General features: G+C 47.4%; 1 protein-coding gene across 1 annotated transcript in view; it reads right to left on the bottom strand.

Annotated features, from left to right (window-relative positions):
* The window catches only part of SLC23A3 (solute carrier family 23 member 3), a 264,087-nt gene that overhangs the window by 28,555 nt on the left and 214,953 nt on the right, over positions 1-20,579 (bottom strand). Inside the window, exons 9-10 of the mRNA XM_078683500.1 lie at positions 12,367-12,472; positions 5,375-5,542 (exon numbers count right to left, since the gene is read on the bottom strand). Coding sequence (XP_078539626.1) covers positions 5,375-5,542; positions 12,367-12,472 — 274 coding nt within the window. The remainder of the gene's footprint in view (positions 1-5,374; positions 5,543-12,366; positions 12,473-20,579) is intronic.

The raw sequence follows: 20,579 nt of genomic DNA, 5'->3' as shown, positions 1-20,579 counted from the left end.
CCGATAGCCAGCGTCTCTCTCTCCCCCTCACTTCCCAGCCTCGCAAGCATCCCCGACAACCCCCGGTCTCTCCTGCTTGGGTCATAAACGCACCTCCAGCGCGACCCTGCCTCCGAGCCACATCCCGTGCTGAACCCCCCTCACTCTTTCATCTCATTCATAGAACAGGCCCTTTTGATAACCTCTTCCTCCCTGCCCGATTGTCCGGCCTGACCCCAGGCCATCACTTAGCTCAGCAGATGCAGTTTATTGCCCCCTACAGTAGGACCTCGCCCCACATCAAAGGAGCGGGGATTAATCAATGCCTTCACCCCCCTAGATCCGACCGATCGCCCACATTCCTGTTCCCAGCGGAATGTCCAGCTGCGCGATAGCCATCATGCTGTGATTTGGGTGGGGACCTCTACTGTAGATATGTGTGAGAACGGGCCTGAACCGGGGATTCCAAAGATGCCTTTGTGAACTTCAAAGCAATACCACGGATGGCATAAATGTAATAAAGCCATAAACATGTGTATAAGAGGCCAGGCCTCAGAGATGCGGTTAGAGCATCTCGAAACGATACCTCGTTGTCTGATCTGATGTGTTCTGCTCCGTCGGAAATAAACTCCTGTTTCCTGCCTTCCAGTCTCCAGCGCCTGCCTTTTTATTTGATAATCGTGAGTTGGGTGAGAAGCGGCTAACGCCGGGCAAACCTTGAAAAGGGGTAATCGACCTGATCTGCCTGAACCCTTTTGTTTACAACTATGGCTATAGTCTTGTTTTCCCGCTCCTGGGTTAACACCACACTCTGGCTATAGCAGTGTTTGCCAGCTCCTACCAGCTTCTCGGTTAATACCACACTAAGGCTGTAGCAGTATTTCCCAGCTCCCTCCAGCTCCTCAGTTAATGCCACACTGTGCTGTAGTAGTGCTAGCCAGCTCCCTCCAGCTCATCAGGTAATGCAACACTGTGGCTGTAGCAGTATGGATGGATGGATGGATGGATGGATGGGTTTTTATATAGCGCAATATCACCGCCAGGTCTCAAAGCGCTTTGCATTGGGAACCCGTCCTGGTTTTTCCCTGTGAGATAGCCCCTACTGGGTATCCCCAAGGTGAAAGCCAGGCATCCCGCCGCGGGGGGCCGTAGTGGAGATTAAGCAAGCTATTGCCCAGAGTTGCAGAGTGTGAACCTGTGATTCGAGTAGGCACCGAAGCGAGAATTACCGAGTCCGTGGACATTTTGGGCTCAAGACCCTGCCGCGTCGGGAATTGAACCCTGGTCCAGGGTCTGATCTCAGCGTCCGGGTCTGCCTCCTCTAACCAGTGAGCCACACTTCTCCACTCCACTCCAGTACTTGCCATTTCCCTCCAACACCTGGGTTAATGCCACACTTTGGCTGTAGCAGTGTTTCCAGTTCCCTCCAACTCCTCAGTTAATGCCACACGTGGGCGTAGCAGTGTTTCCCAGCTTCCTCCTGCTCCTGGGTTAATGCCACACTGTGGCTGTAGAAGTGTTTACCAGCTCCCTCGAGCTACCGGGTTAATGCCTCACTGTGGCTGTAGCAGTGTTTGCCAGCTCTTGCCAGCTTCTCGGTTAATACCACACTAAGGCTGTAGCAGTATTTCTCAGCTCCCTCCTGCTCCTCGGTTATTACCCCACTGTGGCTGTAGCAGTGTTTGCCAGCTCCCTCCAGCTCCTCGGTTAATGCCGCACTGTGCTGTAGCAGTGTTTGCCAGCTCCCTCCTCCGTTAATGCCACACTGTGGTTGTAGCAGTGTTTGCCAGCTCCCGGGTTAATGCCACCCTCTGGCTGTAGATGTGTTTGCCAGCTCATTCCAGCTCCTCAGTTAATGCCATGCTGTGGCTGTAGCAGTATTTTCCAGCTCCCTCCAACACCTGAGTTAATGCCACACTGTGGCTGCAGCAGTGTTGGCCAGTTCTAGAGTTAATGCCACACTGTGGCTGTAGCAGTGTTTGCCAGCTCCCTCCTGCTCCTCGGTTAATACCACACTGTGGCTGTAGCAGTGTTTGCCAGCTCCCTCCAGCTCCTCGGTTAATACCACACTGTGCCTGTATCAGTGTTTTCCCGCTCCTGATTTAATACCACACTATGGCTGTAGCAGTGCTTGCCAGCTCCCTCCGGCTCCTGGGTTAATGCCACACTGTGGCTGTAGCAGTGCTTGCCAGCTCCCTCGGGCTCCTTGGTTAATGCATCACTGTGACTGTAGTAGTGTTTGTCAGCTCCCTCCAGCTACCGGGTTAATGCCATACTGTGGCTGTAGCAGTGTTTGCCAGCTCCCTCCTGCTCCTCGGTTAATACCACACTATGGCTGTAGCAGTGTTTGCCAGCTCCCTCCTGCTCCTCGGTTAATACCACACTGTGGCTGTAGCAGTGTTTGCCAGCTCCCTCCTGCTCCTCGGTTAATGCCACACTGTGGCTGTAGCAGTGTTTGCCAGCTCCCTCCTGCTCCTCGGTTAATGCCACACTGTGGCTGTAGCAGTGTTTGCCAGCTCCCTCCTGCTCCTCGGTTAATGCCAAACTGTGGCTGTAGCAGTGTTTACCATTTCCCTCCAGCTCCTCGGTTAATACCACACTGAGGCTGTAGCAGTGTTTTCCAGCTCCTCGGTTTATACCACACTGTGGCTGTATCAGTGTTTGCCAGCTCCCTCCTGCTCCTGGGTTAATGCCACACTGTGGCTGTAGCAGTGTTTGCCAGCTCCCTCCTGCTCCTCGGTTAATGCCACACTGTGGCTGTAGCAGTGTTTACCATTTCCCTCCAGCTCCTCGGTTAATACCACACTGAGGCTGTAGCAGTGTTTTCCAGCTCCTCGGTTTATACCACACTGTGGCTGTATCATTGTTTGCCAGCTCCCTCCTGCTCCTGGGTTAATGCCACACTGTGGCTGTAGCAGTGTTTGCCAGCTCCCTCCTGGGTTAATGCCACACTGTGGCTGTAGCAGTGTTTGCCAGCTCCCTCCAGCTCCTCAGTTAATGCCACGCTGTGGCTGTAGCAGTATTTGCCAGCTCCCTCCAACACCTGAGTTAATGCCACACTGTGGCTGCAGCAGTGTTGGCCAGTTCCAGAGTTAATGCCACACTGTGGCTGTAGCAGTGTTTGCCAGCTCCCTCCTGCTCCTCAGTTATTACCACACTGTGGCTGTAGAAGTGTTTGCCAGCTCCTGAGTTAATGCCACACTGTGGCTGTAGCAGTATGTGCCATTTCTCAGTCAATGCCACACTGTGGCTGTAGCAGTGTATGCCAGCTCCCGGTTTAATGCCACACTGTGACTGTAGCAGTGCCTATCAGCTCCCTCCAACTCCTGGGTTAACACCACACTCTGGCTATAGCAGTGTTTGCCAGCTCCTACCAGCTTCTCGGTTAATACCACACTAAGGCTGTAGCAGTATTTCTCAGCTCCCTCCTGCTCCTCAGTTAATGCCACACTGTGGCTGTAGCAGTGTTTACCAGCTCCCTCGAGCTACCGGGTTAATGCTGCCTCACTGTGGCTGTAGCAGAGTTTGCCAGCTCCTGACAGCTTTTCGGTTAATACCACACTAAGGCTGTAGCAGTATTTCTCAGCTCCCTCCTGCTCCTCGGTTAATACCACACTGTGGCTGTAGCAGTGTTTGCCAGCTCCCTCCAGCTCCTCGGTTAATGCCACACTGTGCTGTAGCAGTGTTTGCCAGCTCCCTCCTCCGTTAATGCCACACTGTGGCTGTAGCAGTGTTTGCCAGCTCCCTCCTGCTCCTCGGTTAATACCACACTGTGGCTGTAGCAGTGTTTGCCAGCTCCCTCCAGCTCCTCGGTTAATACCACACTGAGGCTGTAGCAGTGTTTTCCCGCTCCTGATTTAATGCCACACTTTGGCTGTAGCAGTGTTTCCAGCTCCCTCCAGCTACGGGGTTAATGCCACACTGTGGCTGTAGCAGTGTTTGCCAGCTCCCTCCTGCTCCTCGGTTAATGCCACACTGTGGCTGTAGCAGTGTTTACCATTTCCCTCCAGCTCCTCGGTTAATACCACACTGAGGCTGTAGCAGTGTTTTCCAGCTCCTCGGTTTATACCACACTGTAGCTGTATCAGTGTTTGCCAGCTCCCTCCTGCTCCTGGGTTAATGCCACACTGTGGCTGTAGCAGTGTTTACCAGCTCCCTCTAGCTCCTCGGTTAATACCACACTGAGGCTGTAGCAGTGTTTGCCAGCTCCCTCCAACTCCCGGGCTAATGCCACACTTTGGCTTTAGCAGTGTTTGCCAGCTCCTGAGTTAATGCAACTCTGTGGCTGCAGCAGTATTTGCCAGCTCCCTCCAGCTCCTCGGTTAATGCCACACTGTGGCTGTAGCAGTGTTTACCATTTCCCTTCAGCTCCTCGGTTAATACCACACTGAGGCTGTAGCAGTGTTTTCCAGCTCCTCGGTTTATACCACACTGTGGCTGTATCAGTGTTTGCCAGCTCCCTCCTGCTCCTGGGTTAATGCCACACTGTGGCTGTAGCAGTGTTTACCATTTCCCTCCAGCTCCTCGGTTAATACCACACTGAGGCTGTAGCAGTGTTTTCCAGCTCCTCGGTTAATACCACACTGAGTCTGTAGCAGTGTTTTCCCGCTCCTGATTTAATGCCACACTGTGGCTGTAGCAGTGTTTGCCAGCTCCCTCCAGATCCTCTTTTAATGCCACACAGTGGCTGTAGCAGTGTTTGCCAGCTCCCTCCAGCTCTTCAGTTAATGCCACACAGTGGCTGTAGCAGTGTTTGCCAGCTCCCTCCAGATCCTCGGTTGATGGACACTGTGGCTGTAGCAGTGTTTGCCAGCACCCTCCAGATCCTCGGTTGATGGACACTGTGGCTGTAGCAGTGTATGCCAGCTCCTGGATTAATGCCACACGGTGGCTGTAGCAGTGCTTGCCAGCTCCCTTCAGCTCTTCCATTAATGCCACACTGTGGCTGTAGCAGTGCTTGCCAGCTCCCTTCAGCTCTTCCATTAATGCCACACTGTGGCTGTAGCAGTGTTCCCAGCATCATACCAGATTCTCAGTTAATGACACACTACTGCTGTAGCAGCGTTTGTCAGCATCATACAAGAACTTCAGTGAATACCACATTGGGTTTACAGCTGTGTGTTTTCACATCCGAACCCCCCAACTGAACCTTTCCATCCATGAGGGATGATGGTGGCAGAGCACCACGTACTACTTCCAAATCCCAGCAACCACCATGCACAACATCCACAGCATCACAGGACCTCTCTGAGAACCATCAGACAGACTCAGCTGGTGAGGACACAGATGTACATCATAGATTCATATGTCTCAATAGCACTCAGTTTTCTGTACCAGTCACCATATCCTGGTTCCCTTCTGAACCTCATTTTAAGAAGTATTACCTGTTACTAACCTGTGGACAGATAATCCGGCGCGCTGGTCAGCCAACGCGGCACCAGCAGGGCCATGAACATGGTGAACCCCACGATGAAGATGTTTCTCCCGGAGCCAATGTCAGCATACTGGAAGAAGGAGATGCCCACGCCCACTGCCAGTCCATACGTCACACACAGAACACCACCTACAAAGGGCAAGAATGGAGTCAAAACACTCCTCCAGTCAATCCTAAAATACTATTGATAGGCGTGAAGATCTGGGGCCTCAGGAACACATCCTTTTTGCGGGAGAAAACCCTGCAATTCACAGAATCACAGGGTGTGTGACTACAGACATTCTTTCAAATGTACTAAACCCATTTTTGCTATTTGGTGACAGGTCACCAAATCCCAAAACTGGTTTAGAAAAGCATAACAAATGGCTATTTGGAAGGTGCGTGTTTAGGGTGTCCCTTCCTGAAGGTGATTTGTCATATGTGTTAAGTTGTTTGCGAGTGAAATCCAGTCACAAAACATTGAAAAGTTACTGACTCCACAGTTGGACAGAATGTAAAAAAATGTTTGTTGTGGAGTAGACAGTGGTCCACTTCCAACTCTCAAACGTAATTTTTTTTTAATACAGTCTTGTGTCTTTTAAGGAAAACAAACTGCATTAAGAATTAAAAGTTTTCTTTATTTCAATGGGATCACAGGAATAGAGTTGTGCAGACAATCATCCCTGTGATGGCATCCAAGCATAGTCGCTATTTGTGACCTACCTCCTGAACAATGATGAGGTAGGTTGGATAGCAACCCATTATGATTTAGAATTGTCTAAACCGACTTATTAGAACATAGGTCGGATCGCAACATTCTTTCCAAGAACAAAAATTCAGTCCGAAATCAGCAATCACTTTTTTGAAGTAAAAACTTTGTATATCTGGGCCCCAGATGTTAATAAAATGTTGTACTGTTTGATACGGCTTATAGTGTAAGACAGCACAATGATGACATCTCTGGCATGACACATGATGAAAACCTCTTTCTTATGGTATCACATAACGAAGAATCTATTCTATTGTGTAACAAGTTCCCTAACTCAGTGGTGTACAATAATAAACCAATAGCATCTCTCTCATGACATGCTCCAATGTCAAGCATTATATTGGTAATTTCTCCAGTGTGATACAACAATATAATGACATTTGGAATTTATATAATGAACACATGTCTATGGTGATAGCATCTGTTCTGTCGTTTAATATGCAGATAGCATTTCTGCGGAAAAACAACATGCTGATATTATCTGGTGTGTGCAATAACATTCTTAGTGCATTTTCAAGCATGATATGGAAGCTTGTGAGCATCTCTGGCATGATATGGCATGCTGATAACATCTGTGCTGTCATGTAGCATCTGTACAGAGCTGATCGCCTCCCAGATGTGAACTAACATGGTGAGAGCATTTCAATGTGCTGTTGCATAGTGTTGGCATCCATGATGCAATAGCAGATATCTGCTATGCTGGTACCATATCCTGTGTAACTTAATAGATTGAAAATAACTAAAACATTTCCAATATATAATATAATCTATTGATAACATTCATGACATGCTAATCTGAAAGAGGCTATTAGTTATAGATTCCTTACCATTGAATTACCCCCAGGCATCAGACTGGATCCGGAGAATTTTTTCTCAGCAGTACCCCTGCCCGTTGATAGGTGGCGTTGGTTGACTCCGCGTTCATCGTCATGATCGCCGGGATGACGTGGCAGTATCTACTTAGACGCCACCCCTGCGCAGTCGTCAATTCTTTCTTTTTCTGCGTCAGCCAAGTGCAGATCCAGAGAGAGGGGTAGCCGTAGTCACTTTTTGACTAAAACCTTTTTGGATTTTGTCAACATTTTTTTCGGGTCATTTGACTCTTGGTGCACGTAGTGATGTCCCATCGTGGGATTGGCTGCAAGCCTTGTGACTCCTGTCACTAGCTGATGCCTCTTGCGGATCCACTACTCGTGGGCCTCTGGTGCTTGGAGCGCGAACACGACCCAAAATCGTGCTCCGACTATAGAGCCATGAACCCGAAGTCTTTGCGGGAGCGGTCCCGAAAGCTTCTGGAGGCATGGCAGTCAGCTCCACGCCGCTCGAGGTCCCGGTCAAGAGGAAGGTTGTGGGACCGGTTGCAGAGCCACCACCATAATTTGACATCAAAGTCTTCGTCGACCAGGTAAGTCGAAGCACAAGAAGAAGGCAAAGAAGCATCGTCGCTCTTTGCCTTCAACCCGTCTGTCGACCAACGCAACGCAGAGCACAAAGGGTCATCGTTCTCCGGCTCTGCCCTCGGAGACTGCTGGGACAGCTCCGAGCTTCTCTTCCTTCCTGGGAGCTGGAGCGTCCCCTGCCCAGCTTTGTGCATTTTACAAAGCCCTCCATTCCATCTTTGGGCAGCCTGACTCTGCCGGCGTGCCTTCGGGCCCGTTGATCGGTTGGGGGCCCTAGGCCTTCGATGCCGGCAGCTCCGGCCTCGGCGCCGCAGGGCCCCCAAGGATCCAGGCTTGGATCTGGGTCGCTGCCGGTCGGCCTCACAGTACCTTCCCCAGTGCCAATTCCTCTGACAACGCCCCCACCACCTCCGATGTCCTGTGCCTCCCTGGCTGGCATCGACCCCGGCCTCCCCCTCGACTTGGACTCGGAGAGGGACCGGTGCAGGGGGACAGCGGTACCGGCGGGTACTTTTATATTGTTGTTCTTCCCTGGCATTCCTTATCGCCCTGAGTGGTGACAACAGGAGGGTGTGGAGGACTGGGAGTGGTCTGTTGAGATTCTCGCAGACCAGCTTGAAGAGCTAGACTGGAGAGAGGAGTTGGGTATTGAAGTGGTCTCGATACTTCCCCAGACCTTGGTATGCTTTCTTTCCCTACCGTGGCTATGGAGGAGGGAGCTTCCTACGATGTGGTGTTTTGTAGGGAGGCTGAGGCCTTGGGCCTTGAGCTTCCTACGGTGGCAGTCAGGACTAACCTCCTGAATGAGTTGCTTCAGCCGGCAGCACCCTCTTCGGAGCCCTCGCTGCCTTTCAATGAGACCCTCACTAACGTCCTTCTGTGCTCCTGGGCCAAGCCAAGGGGCTCCTGTGGATAGGATGATCGCCGACGCCACCGCCCGGCACCTGGCAACCCACTTTTCCTCTCCCAACCCCCTACCCCGAGAGCTTGGTGGTCCAAGCCTCATCTTCGAAAGGAAGTGCTTTCCCTACAGCTCTTCAAGATAGGGAATCCAAGAAGCTGGACCATCTTGGGAGGACATGTTTTTTTCTGCCAGCTTAGGACTGCGGTCGGCGAACACCGCATGTCTCTTGGGCCGTTACACCCATTCAATTTGGCACACGGTTGCGCAAGGGCTGCCACAGTGCCCTGAGGAGGTCCGGGCCGTGCTCGCCCACGATGTTGCTGAGGTTCGAGACGCAGCAAAGTTCACCATCCGGTGTGGGCTGAATACCGCTGACTCACTGGGTAGGACAATTTCCATGTCGGTAGCCCTGAGGCGCTATGCCTGGCTGAGAACATCTGGCTTCTCTGGGGATGTCCAATCTACCCTTTTGGACCTGCCCTCTGATGGCCACTTGCCAGTGGGCGGCAGGATCCGCCATCACCTCTCCCAATGGCACAGCATCACGTTGAACTACCCTTTGAGACTACCCTTCCCTCCTTGCCACGGACACTCCATTGCATGTCGGAGGATCACTTGGCCCTTCTCTGTCAGGAAGTTACATCTCTTTTGCCAAGGAAGCTATTGAGCGAGTCCTTGTGCCAGATGTAGGTCGTGGTTGTTATTCCAACTACTTCCTGGTACCCAAGAAGGATAAAGACCCTGCGTCCCATTTTGGATCTCAGGGACTTCAACCGCTACCTCTGGAAGAAGTTCAAAATGTTGATATTAGCTTAGGTCCTGTCTGCCCTCGACCCTCTAGACTGGATGGTAGCATTGGACTTGCAGGACGCTTACTCCCACATCCCCGTCCTGCCAGCCCACAGGCGTAACCTTCTGTTCACGGTAGACCACAAGCATTTTCAGTTTGATGTGCTCCCCTTTGGCCTTAGCAGCGCCCCTCGGATGTTCACGAAAGTGATTGCGGTGGTCGCAGCTTATCTGCGCAGATCAGGGGTTCCAGTCTTCCCCTATCTCGATGACTGGCTGTTGAAGGAAGTTCGCCATGGGCTGTGGTCTCACATCTTCAGACTACGGCGGACCTTCTGCACTTTCCTGGGGTTCACTATCAACCTGCCGAAGTCACACATGATTCTCTCTCAGAAGCTCCTTTTTCATCGTAGTGGTTCTGGATACAGCACAGTTTCTGGTTTATCCTCCCGAGCAGCGAGTCCGGGATATTCAGGCTATGATACCAATGGTTCTGAGACTGCTGGGCCTCATGGCCTCCTGCATCCTGCTGGTGGATCATGCCAGGTGGCATATGCAGGCTCTGCAGTGGGACCTGAAGTTCCCATGGGCGCAGCATATGGGGAATCTTTCCGATTGCGGATCAGGATTAAGTCAACGGCAGATCCTTCTCCCTTACCCAACCAGATGCGTCACTCAGGGGATGGGGCAACCACATGAGAGAGGCGGAGATAATAAGGCTTCTGGTCTCCGGTGAAGTCCGGGATCCATATCACCCTCCTGGAGCTCCAGGCGATTTGTCTTGCACTGAAGACATTTCTTCCTTATGCCAGAGGAAGGGTAGTGCAGGTGTTCACGGACAACACCACCGCCATGTTGTACTACAACAAACAGGGCGAGGAGGGGTTGTGGACCCTATGTCAAAAGGCTCTTTGCTTTTGGACGTGGCTGGAACATCAGGGCATGTCCCTGGTGGTTCAACACCTGGCAGGCTCTCTGAACGCCAGGGCAGACAAACTCAGCTATTGGTGCATGATGGATCACGAATGGCGTCTTCACTCAGATGTGGTGCAAGGTCTCTTTCAGCAGTGGGGAGAGCCTTGTTAAGATCTGTTTGCCAACGAATAGAACACGCAATATCAGCAGTTCTGCACATTGGAATTTCCAAGGCGGCACTCGCTCGGCAATGCTTTTCGTTGCAAGTGGAATTGTGATCTTCTCTACGCCTTTCCGCCTATACCACTTCTATCCAGAGTGCTGAAGAAGATCAAGTTTGACCGTGCCCAAGTCATTCTTGTGGCTCTGGACTGGGCACGAAGAGTCTAGTATCCTGAGCTCTTGAACATGGCCATCGATCCTCCGATCAGACTGCCTCCTCTTCGGGAGGATCTTCTGTCGCAGCAGCAGGGGACGCCGTCCACCCGAACCTGTCCAGCCTCCACTTCCTAGCGTGGAGATTGAGCGGCGGCAGTTGACAGCCGTTGTCCTTCCTCCCGAAGTCTGTAATGTTATCTTGGCAGCTAGGCATCCCTCACCTAAAACGGTTTACGCATGGTGCTCAGCAAAGGCAGTAAATCGCCTTTCTGCCCCTCTTTCAGAGGTTCTCCTCTTCATTCTATCTTTGGCCCAGCAGGGCTCTTCTCTGGGCACCCTTAAAGGCTATCTTTCAGCCATTTCAGCCTTTCTTTGCCTGCCTGATCAGCCTTCTCTTTTCAAGTCTCCTATTGTAAATAGGTTTCTTAAGGGCATTACTCACTTCTTTCCTCCTATTCCTTTTGTAATGCCCCAGTGGGACTTGAATCTGGTGTACCTTATGTGTGCTCATTTTGAGCCACTACATGTTTGTCCTCTCAGACTCTTGACTTTAAAGACTGTTTTTCTGGTTGCCATTACCTCTACTCACAGGGTGAGTGAGCTTCAGGCTCTATCTTCTAAACCTTCTTTCCTTGCTGTCCATCCGTATAAGGTTGTTTACCCAAAGTGGTTAACTCTTTCCACATAGGGCAGACCATCACTTTGCCCACCTTCTTCCCTCCCCCACATCCTTCCAAAGAGGAGGATAGACTCCACCGTTTGGATCCAAAGCGTGCATTATAACTTTATCTGGATCGCACAAAACAATTCCGGGTAGACGATCAACTCTTTATTGGGTATATAGGCACCAAGAACGGTCAGGCCGTGCAGAAACTGACCATCTCTCAATGGGTCGTCCTTTGCATTAAGATCTGTTACTTCTTGGTAAAAAAGGAGCTTCTTTAGGACTGAGTGCCTATTCCACCAGGGCGATGGCAGCCACTACTGCTCTGAGACGTGGAGTCCCCCTCGGCGACATCTGCCAGGCAGCCACATGGGCATCATTGCACATGTTTACTAAACATTACTGCTTGGATAGTCTAGTCTGGATAGACAACTTCTTTGGCTGTTCAGTTCTCCAGGACTTTTAGTGTGAACTTAGTTTGCAGACCCACCTCCGGGGTTGGTATTGCTGGGGTATCTATTCTAAGGTAAGGAATCTATAACTAATAGTCTCTTTCAGATGAAAAAGTTACTTGCCTTCGGCAACGATATGTCTGTAAGAGACATATATTAGTTATCGATTCTTTACCGCCCTACCCATCCTCCCTGTTCTGCGAACTGATTTCTAGAGTAAGAGACTTCCTTTTAGGGCCCTATTTTTGTGCACCAGTGGTCAGTGTCTTGCATGGCTCTGCGCTTCTGGCGTGGAATGTTGCGTAAAAGAACTGACGTCAGCGCGCTGAGGCGGCGTCTAAGTAGATATCGCAACGTCATCCTGACGATCATGACGAAGAACGCGGAATCGACCGACGCCACCGATCGACACGCAGGGGTGCTGCTGAGAAAAAATTCTCTGGATTCAGTCTGACGTCTGGGGGTAATTCTAAGGTAAGGAATCTATAACTAATATATGTCTGTTTCAGATATATTGTTACCGAAGGTAAGTAACTTGTTCATTACATCTGTTGTGTGAAATAACATGCTGATTGTATTTTCCCAGAATGCTGTATTGTCGCTCTTGCACACCAGTTTTTTGCTTCAAGTGGTGGGAACTTGTTGCTTTCACTCTGCGTTTCATACTGAGCTTAGCATTATGACTAATACTGATATTAATTACCGTGTACTGCTATTGGAATGGTGCTCAGAAGCTCCACCGCCCTGGGGGACACTCCCAGAAGAATACACATCAGAGCACCCACCATGACAGAGTGACGCGAACCCACCTGAGGATAGAGAACAACAACACATTATTTCTAGACCTTTAATATGAATTACCTTTCTTTCAGCAATGTTGTGCTTGCAGGATTGCGGTTAGCGATGGTGTCATGAGGATATACCTGGATCACCTGTATTTATTTATTTAGTTAAGGTTCATTATATATAAGGGATAAAGTACCCCCGCCATACATTATAAGGATATTGCAAGTCCAAGGAGTTCCAGAACAATATTAAGGGACAGGGCAGAAGGTTGAGTTCCTTTATAAGGTTATGGAATTCCGAGGTGACTTGCAATATCCTTATCATGTACGGCAGGGGGTACTTTATCCCATATATTAGATGGACACATAATCACCTTGCTCACAAACCCCTTAAAACCTTGGTGCCTAGCTCTGGCATATGAAAGAGAGTGCATGTATGCAAATATGAAGTATTAAAATAGAACCTCTAGTGCAAAATTTAACACATCAAAAACCTGTTCAATATTTGTTACAAAAAGATATTATAAACAGTTCCATGCAAGTCAGTAAAAAAAAAGCTGCAGTAGTTTAGACTGTATAGAAACATGTAGGAAGGTAATAACTTTTCTATAATTATCGAAGGAATGCAAAAAAGAATCATGTTCTTTCTGCTAGTCACTGTAAGCTAGAAGAATAGAGCAGATGAAGGGAAAGCAATGTTTCATTTTTGTTGCTTTAAGCAGCTGCTCAATGCTCTACCCTGCCTTTCACATCGGTTGCTTGCTCTGGCAGCAGGCAATGTGACATCAGAACTCAACTGCAATAAGTTATTACAGTTGAGTTCTCATGTCTTTTTTTTTTTAATCGGCAACTTAGTGTATCAAAAGTCACCGATTATAAAGAAATTTGAAACAGGCATTCATACAGGAATTGTGTGAATCCCATGCATTATAGCACTAATATGTCCATGGGGTGACAGTACTACTGAATATCAACACCAACAATATTGTGGCTTATTAATTTCGAGAATGGAATATTGTGGGACAAAATATCGAATGATAAGTGCGTATCGGGAAGTATACATTTACTATTTCTAATTCCTCATCAACGTACCTTGAAGATACGTGTACTGTGTAGTTACGTATGGATATATGACGTTACAACGCACACTTTTACAACGTATACCTTTACAACACATTTTTTACACCGCAACATCCATTACAACGCACACCATTATAACGCATACCATTACAACGAATTCCTTGAAACTACCTTTACAACGCATTCCACTACAACGCATACTACATTGCCAACGCATACCATTACAACGCATTACATTACATTGCATATAAGGTAAGTGTTGGTAGTGTAGGGGTAAAAATTACTATTCTAACTCCAGGGGGTGCAACAGTAGGGTAAGTGTTGGATGGTAAGTTATGCGTTGTAATGGTATGCGTTGTAATGACTGCGTTGTAATGGTATGCGTTGTAGTGGTGTGCGTTGTAGTGTCATGCGTTGTAATGACTGCGTTGTAAATGTATGCGTTGTAATGGATTTTGCGTTGTAAAAGTTTCGTTGTAATGGTAGTGCGTTGTAAAAATTGCGTTGTAAAGGTTGTGTACCGTTACGTATACATGAAGTTAGGTGAAGAAAAGTATAGAAAATCTAGACCTACAGATTGAGATTTTATTTTTGAACTTCTGTCTCATCAATATTGTTGACTCGATATATTCAGGGGGCACACACACAGTGTGTCAGCATGCTTAACAATAAACCTATCTGAGAAGACTTAGGTGTACATTTGACAGCTAAGGAAAAAGTAAATGAAAAGGAAAAATTGTATACATTTATCACAATAATGACCATTTGAGAAGTGAGAAAGAACTGAGACTGGGTAGGTAGAAGGAAAAGTATAATGAGTAAAGAACAGGAGAGCAGAAGAAAAGTCTCACCTTTACAAGAGTTTGAGCTATTGGCATTGTACATGACAATGCCTTTTATTGATGTGTTGCTTTTAAAACAGATACATATAAGGCATTGTCATTTGCAATGCCAATAGCTTAAACTCTTGCAAATGTGACCTATTGCATTACAAATGCATTTGGCGGCCGTGCTATAAATATAAAAAAGCATTAGGAGAGAGCGTGTCCTAACAACAGGCAGGACAAAGCTATTTGAGAAAGTAGTGCTAGAAGCCCACCGGGTAACTACACTAGTAACAGGGGGTGTCGCTATTGGAGGTTACAAAGTGAGACAAGGCGGTACTAAGGAGGGACTACTAAGCCTTTTGACCAATCGACAACCACAGTTTACATTGGACAATGACATAAGCCAATTAAAAATATGAGCTTCAAGTCCCTACCTGAATACAGCATGCCTCGCAGAGCAGTTGCAAAGACATAATCAAAGCAATCCAGTGTTGTTTAAGAGAAACTTTCTGAGCTTTTTTGGGGAAATGCCACAGTCTTCTCATCTGAGTTCATTGAGGGGAGTGGGCCAGAGTGTAGGGGCCACTGCAGAAAAGGATGTAAGTGTGACTGCAGGGGTTTGAATTTCTTGTGTTCAAGGTGGGCGGTTTCTTTACTCTCAGATTTCTTGCCCCATCAGAATGAGTAATAGCGACTGGAGATACGTAGGTTATCAAACAGGCAAGCGTAAATGTAATCCTTGCATCCAGATCTCTCATACCGTGGTAACATGCTCACATTTCCTCCCTGGAGTCAGCTGATAGGTGGGCTGCAGAGGTGAAGCGGGTCTCTGAGAGGCTGGAGAGCTCACCTCTCTTGTGAGTACAGCGTTGCCATAATCCTTATTTGAGATGCCAGTGTCTTGTATTATGGATCGAAAGTCAGGCTGAGACTCGCACCATCGCCATGCACTGCTAATTACCCCACATATTACATCACTCACGACATCTTCTAGGACATAATTGATAATATCACTGCAACATTTCAAATGAAATTATTGAAGAGAAAATTGAGATACATATAACTATAACTGTTGAATTTCTGTGGTTTTTAGAGTTTAAAATGATGTGTTGTCACTGAACACCTAACTATAACAATACTTCAACCGTTAAGAGCATATTTACAAGAAAGTGGCGAAGTGCGTTGTTAAGCCAATCTCAACGCTCTTCATCACTTTTGAAACGCATGGCTGCACCATATTTACTAGAAAATGGTGCAGCCCTGTGTTTCCCCTGAGCTGGTGCTAAACTTAGCAGCCTAGCGCCAACGCCCCCTTTCTCAAGCACTATGCAAACGCGCCTCCTGGTTCTCTACTAGTTGGGATAGGAAGTTCCCTTGGCTCTTGAGGGTCCTTGGGGGCCAACTAGCCCTCCTGTTACCTCCAGTAAGATCCACGCAGGTAGGTTGCTGAGAGGTTGTCAGAGACCACGCCCCTTTTCTTCACCTACTCTGTAAAAGCACATTCTGGCGCACTATTCGTTGTGGGAAGAAGTCACCTTTAGTCCTAAGGCCTGCAGGAGGCTAGGGGACCTCATCCCCCCACAAGCAGTGCACTGAGAGGTGCTTTTGTAGAGTAGCTGAGAAAGCGGACGTGGCGTCCAACCACATCTCAGCAATCCTACTGTTTGGGGCTTGCTGGAGTTAACAGGTGGTCTGGTTGGCCCCTCAGCAGCCAGGAGGACTTCATCCCTCAACTAGGAGCAAGCCAGGAGGCATGTTTGCAGAGTAGTGGAGAAAGGGGGCGGAATTGCGGGCCTTTTAAAGAAAAAAGAGGGGCTCTGTTTCCCCCTTCCTGGGGTCGATTTCAGTCTCAGGGATCCCATCCCCCGGGACGAGTCTTTCACAAAACAAATTAGAATAGAAAGGGAGGGGGGCTGTGCGCCAACCCCCCTCAGGCTGATTTCGACCCCAGCGACCCCATCACCTGGGCTCTCCGTTGGGGACCGCGGAGGGCCTACAGGACCCCGTGGTCCCTGCCGGTTCCCCACCTCCTGTGGGAGCCGGCACTGCTTTGGGATCCCGGGTGCTGCTGACATGCAGCTCCTTGGGTCCCAAAGCAAAGTGTTTGTTTCCCTGCACGCTTTACAATGAGCAGGGAAACAGACACGGCTCTGCTTTCAGCATTCGAGAGCAATTTTGCTCTCGCTTGCTGAAAGCAGAGCAGGTTTGCCACCATAGGAAACTGCAATGTCCTGGGGGTGGGCACCATAGGACATTGCTGGAGTGGGCCCTGGGGGGTGGCGGTCCCCTGGACCATGTAAGGCTCCACGAGGGGGGGGGGGGCTCCTTTCTTAAGTAAGCCCCGGGGAGGTGGTGGTCCCCGGGGCTGGGTCCACAATGGACCCCCTTCATGATTGTATTTGTGCCACAGTGAGACTGCGTGGTGGAGGTGAAGCCCCTCGCACACATGATTATTATGTTAGCCCTGGAGAGGGGGCCGTCCCTAGGCTAGCTGTAAATACACTGTACTACCCTATGTTTTACAAATATAGTGTACTACAGTACATTTGTAATTTTTTACCTATTTATTTCTTTACAAAAACGGCTGCAGAGTACAACGATAATACCTAACTACTTAAAATTTAACTAAAAAAGCACGGGTCTCTGTAAACTGCTGTAAAAATTAACAGAAACATATAAATAAATGTAGGGGCAACAATAAAACCTACGACTTACCAATATCTAAGACCCTAACACAAAACGCAACGAAAATGTGCTAAAAACTACACAACTGACTTTTACGTTTTGGAAAGACAGCCTTAAACCAATTCCGTATTGCCTTCTCATTAGCATCTACCATGGTATACACCAAAGAGACCACAGCATAACGCTGCAGAATATATAACTAAGTATTTTAACTCTCATAACTTTAACAACACTTACACTATTTATAGCTACTACCAAAAATTACCATTTACACTTCATAATCTATATTTCTGCCACAGTACATCTACATAATTTCACCCACTTTCCTGCTTTGTCTGTTTCAAGGACCACACTCCACTGTACGCCACTCCAATCTATGCCACTATATGCTATTTTGATAGATTCTATGCAATTTCGCTCTACATCACTCCCCTACATGCAACTCCACTCTATGCTTATCTTCTGTGTGCCACTTCACAATACACCACTCTACTGTACAGCATAACACTATTCCACTCCATTCTACGCAACTCCACTGTACGCCCTTCCACTCGACGCTACTCCACTGTACCATATTCCACTCTATGCCACTCTTCGCTATTCCATTGTCTGACACTTCACTCCATGCCACTCCACTGTACTCTGCTCAACAACACTGTACTCCACTTAACAACAGTTTACTTCCCTCCACTCTACCACAGTGTACTCTACTCATAACACTACACTGTACAACAATGTACTCCTGTCAATGCCAGTGTACAGAACTCTACTTTATTCTATACCACTGTACGACACTCTACTCTAAAACACTCTATGCAAGTTAAGCATGGGCGGCAAATCCAATACGTCCGCGGATTTTTCGGATTTTTGGTGAATACGCAATCCGTGTATTTTACGTATTTTCCACAAAATCCGAAAAAATCCGCGGATGTAACGGGTTCAAAAGTTGAACCCCCACCCACTCATGTAATGGCGCCAGCAAGCTGCCAGCGCCGTTGTGAAATAGTTACAAAGTTAGCTTGCACAGGAACCACTAGATAAAACGAAGCAGGTGCTGCTTTATTTTATCTAAGTGCTTCCTGTGCAAGCTAACTTTGTAACTATTTTACAACGGCGCTGGCAGCTTGCTGGCGCCATTGTAAACACACACATGGTCGCTGGAACTAGTTGAAGCTCAAATGCAGTGACTCATTCATCAGCCCAGAAACAATCAAGAGCGTCGTCGAGGCTGGGCAATGTGCCTTGAGTCTCTGTATCTTCATCTGCTGCTCTGATCGGCCTCTGACCTTTTATACACACAAGAGGCATGTGCACTCGCATGGAAGCCCCGTCCGTTTGGCCATGAGTAGGCACATTGTGTTCGCACGGGTTTCTGCACGTTCGCGAGCGTTTTGTACAATAAAACCCTCGCGAACTTGTAGAAACCCGTGCGAACACGCAAAAAAAAAATACGCTAGGATCCGCGGATTTTGCATATTGTCGCAATCCGCAAATACGCAAATCCGCAGATCCGCGGATTGCCAATACGCAAAATCCGCTCATGCTTAATGCAAGTCCCTCTACGCCGCTTCACCTCATTTTACTATATTCTTCTCTATGAGACACTACTCCACTCTACTCCATTACTTCATGCTACACCACTCCACTGTAGGCTACTATGTGCCACTCAACTCTATGGCCGTCTATGTCACTCTACCATACTGGACGGCACAGTACTCCATGCACCTCCACTGTAAAACACTGTAATCCACTTTGTGGCACTCAACTCTACTCCACAACAGTTTCAACACTCTATAACATGCCAGTCAACTCCACTGTACCATACCCCACTTCACCCTACAACACATTACTGCACTTTGTACTTTGTATGCCATGCCAGTCCACTCTACTCCTGAGCATGATACACTACTGTGCAACATGTTAATCCACTCTACGCTATTTACTTCACTGGACTCCACTCCACTCTATTCCACTACACGACACTTAACCCCACTCTATGGAACTGTAGAACACTCCACTCTACATCTCTCCACTCTGCCACACTCTACTCCACTCTTCGCAACTCCACTCTACAAGACTCTACTACACTCTACACCACTGTACTCCACTGTATACACCTACACTACACTGTAAACCTTCTACTCCACTTATGCCACTACATTCCCCTGTACAACACTCCACTCTACGACACCATCCAACACTCTACGACACATAACTCCACTGTAATGTACAACACACCACACCAATATATAACACTTTACTCACCTCTACTCAACTCATGCCAATTTACTATACAAACCACCACTGTACTCTATGACACGTTTCTCCACTGTATGCTATGCCACTCCACTCAACTCCTCTCCACTGTACTCCATTCCAATCTATGACAGTGCACTATACGAGAATCTCCTCCACTCTACTGTACACGACTGCACTCACCTTAATGCCACTCCACTTGACCAAACTGGAGTCTATGATTTGAAACACATTTTATTAAAAATAACATTCAAATTCAATGATAAAACAACAAAGGGTAAACCTATGTTATAGTTAGGAAAAGTTTATTTTATTCCTTCTATACAAACCAAACTTAAACTATACAAATATTAGAAATGCTAAAGTTATAGTTATACCTTAAATGTATAGTTAACTGTAATTGTATATATTATTTCTATAGAAAAAAAACTTAAACTACACAAATTAAAATAATTCTAAACTTACACCTTATAATTATAATTTACCCAACACGTTCAAATCAATATAAGTCGTGCACCTCCATACACAGTGCTGTGTATGTCACTCACTACACTACATTAACTATATCTCTACACTCTACCATGCACTTCCTACAAATAATGTGATTTGTGATGTCATGAGTATTGTTCATTCATTCATTCAAAAACTTTATTCGGTGAATTAATATAAAAACCATAAAAGTGTGCAATAATACAGCATAGTCACAAAAATAAATTTAAAACAGTTCATTAGCATAATCACATATTAAAAATACAATTCTAGTGGTAGTACCCTCAATCAGTTATAATTCAGCATCATAAAATCTTCTCTAAGAAACCGACAGAGGCTTTAGACCCTTCCCGGTTTCCCGATCATGGAGTCATTGTAGTCATATTTTTAATCGAAAATTGGGGGGGAACCGGTTAGTCTAGTTGCCTCATAATTTAAGGCCTGGAGGTATGCTAACTTTTTCCTTCTTCCTATAGCCATTGTAATAAACGTTCAGACAAGCAGATATCACTTTATTCCAGGGCACATAAATAATTAAAAGCATTCTGATAAAAATTATAATTGCCAGTTTTAAACAGGGGGGCTAAAAAGCGTTTCCTTAGGTCTTTATAAAACCTACAAAATAAGATAAAGTGCATTGCGCTCTGTCAGGATTTGCCATCACACGAACAATTTGGATAGTTTTTAGTCCATGTCACACTTTGTGGAAAGGCGACCTGTACATGGAGCGTGTCTAAGCGCAGTCTGGTGAGACAGAATCTATGTTGGCTATTTTTGACAGCTGTCAGATAGTA

Source organism: Lissotriton helveticus, chromosome 3_1, assembly GCF_964261635.1.
Source record: "Lissotriton helveticus chromosome 3_1, aLisHel1.1, whole genome shotgun sequence".
In the NCBI taxonomy this organism is placed as follows: Eukaryota; Metazoa; Chordata; class Amphibia; order Caudata; family Salamandridae; genus Lissotriton; species Lissotriton helveticus.
This window is presented reverse-complemented; position numbering and strand designations above follow the sequence as displayed.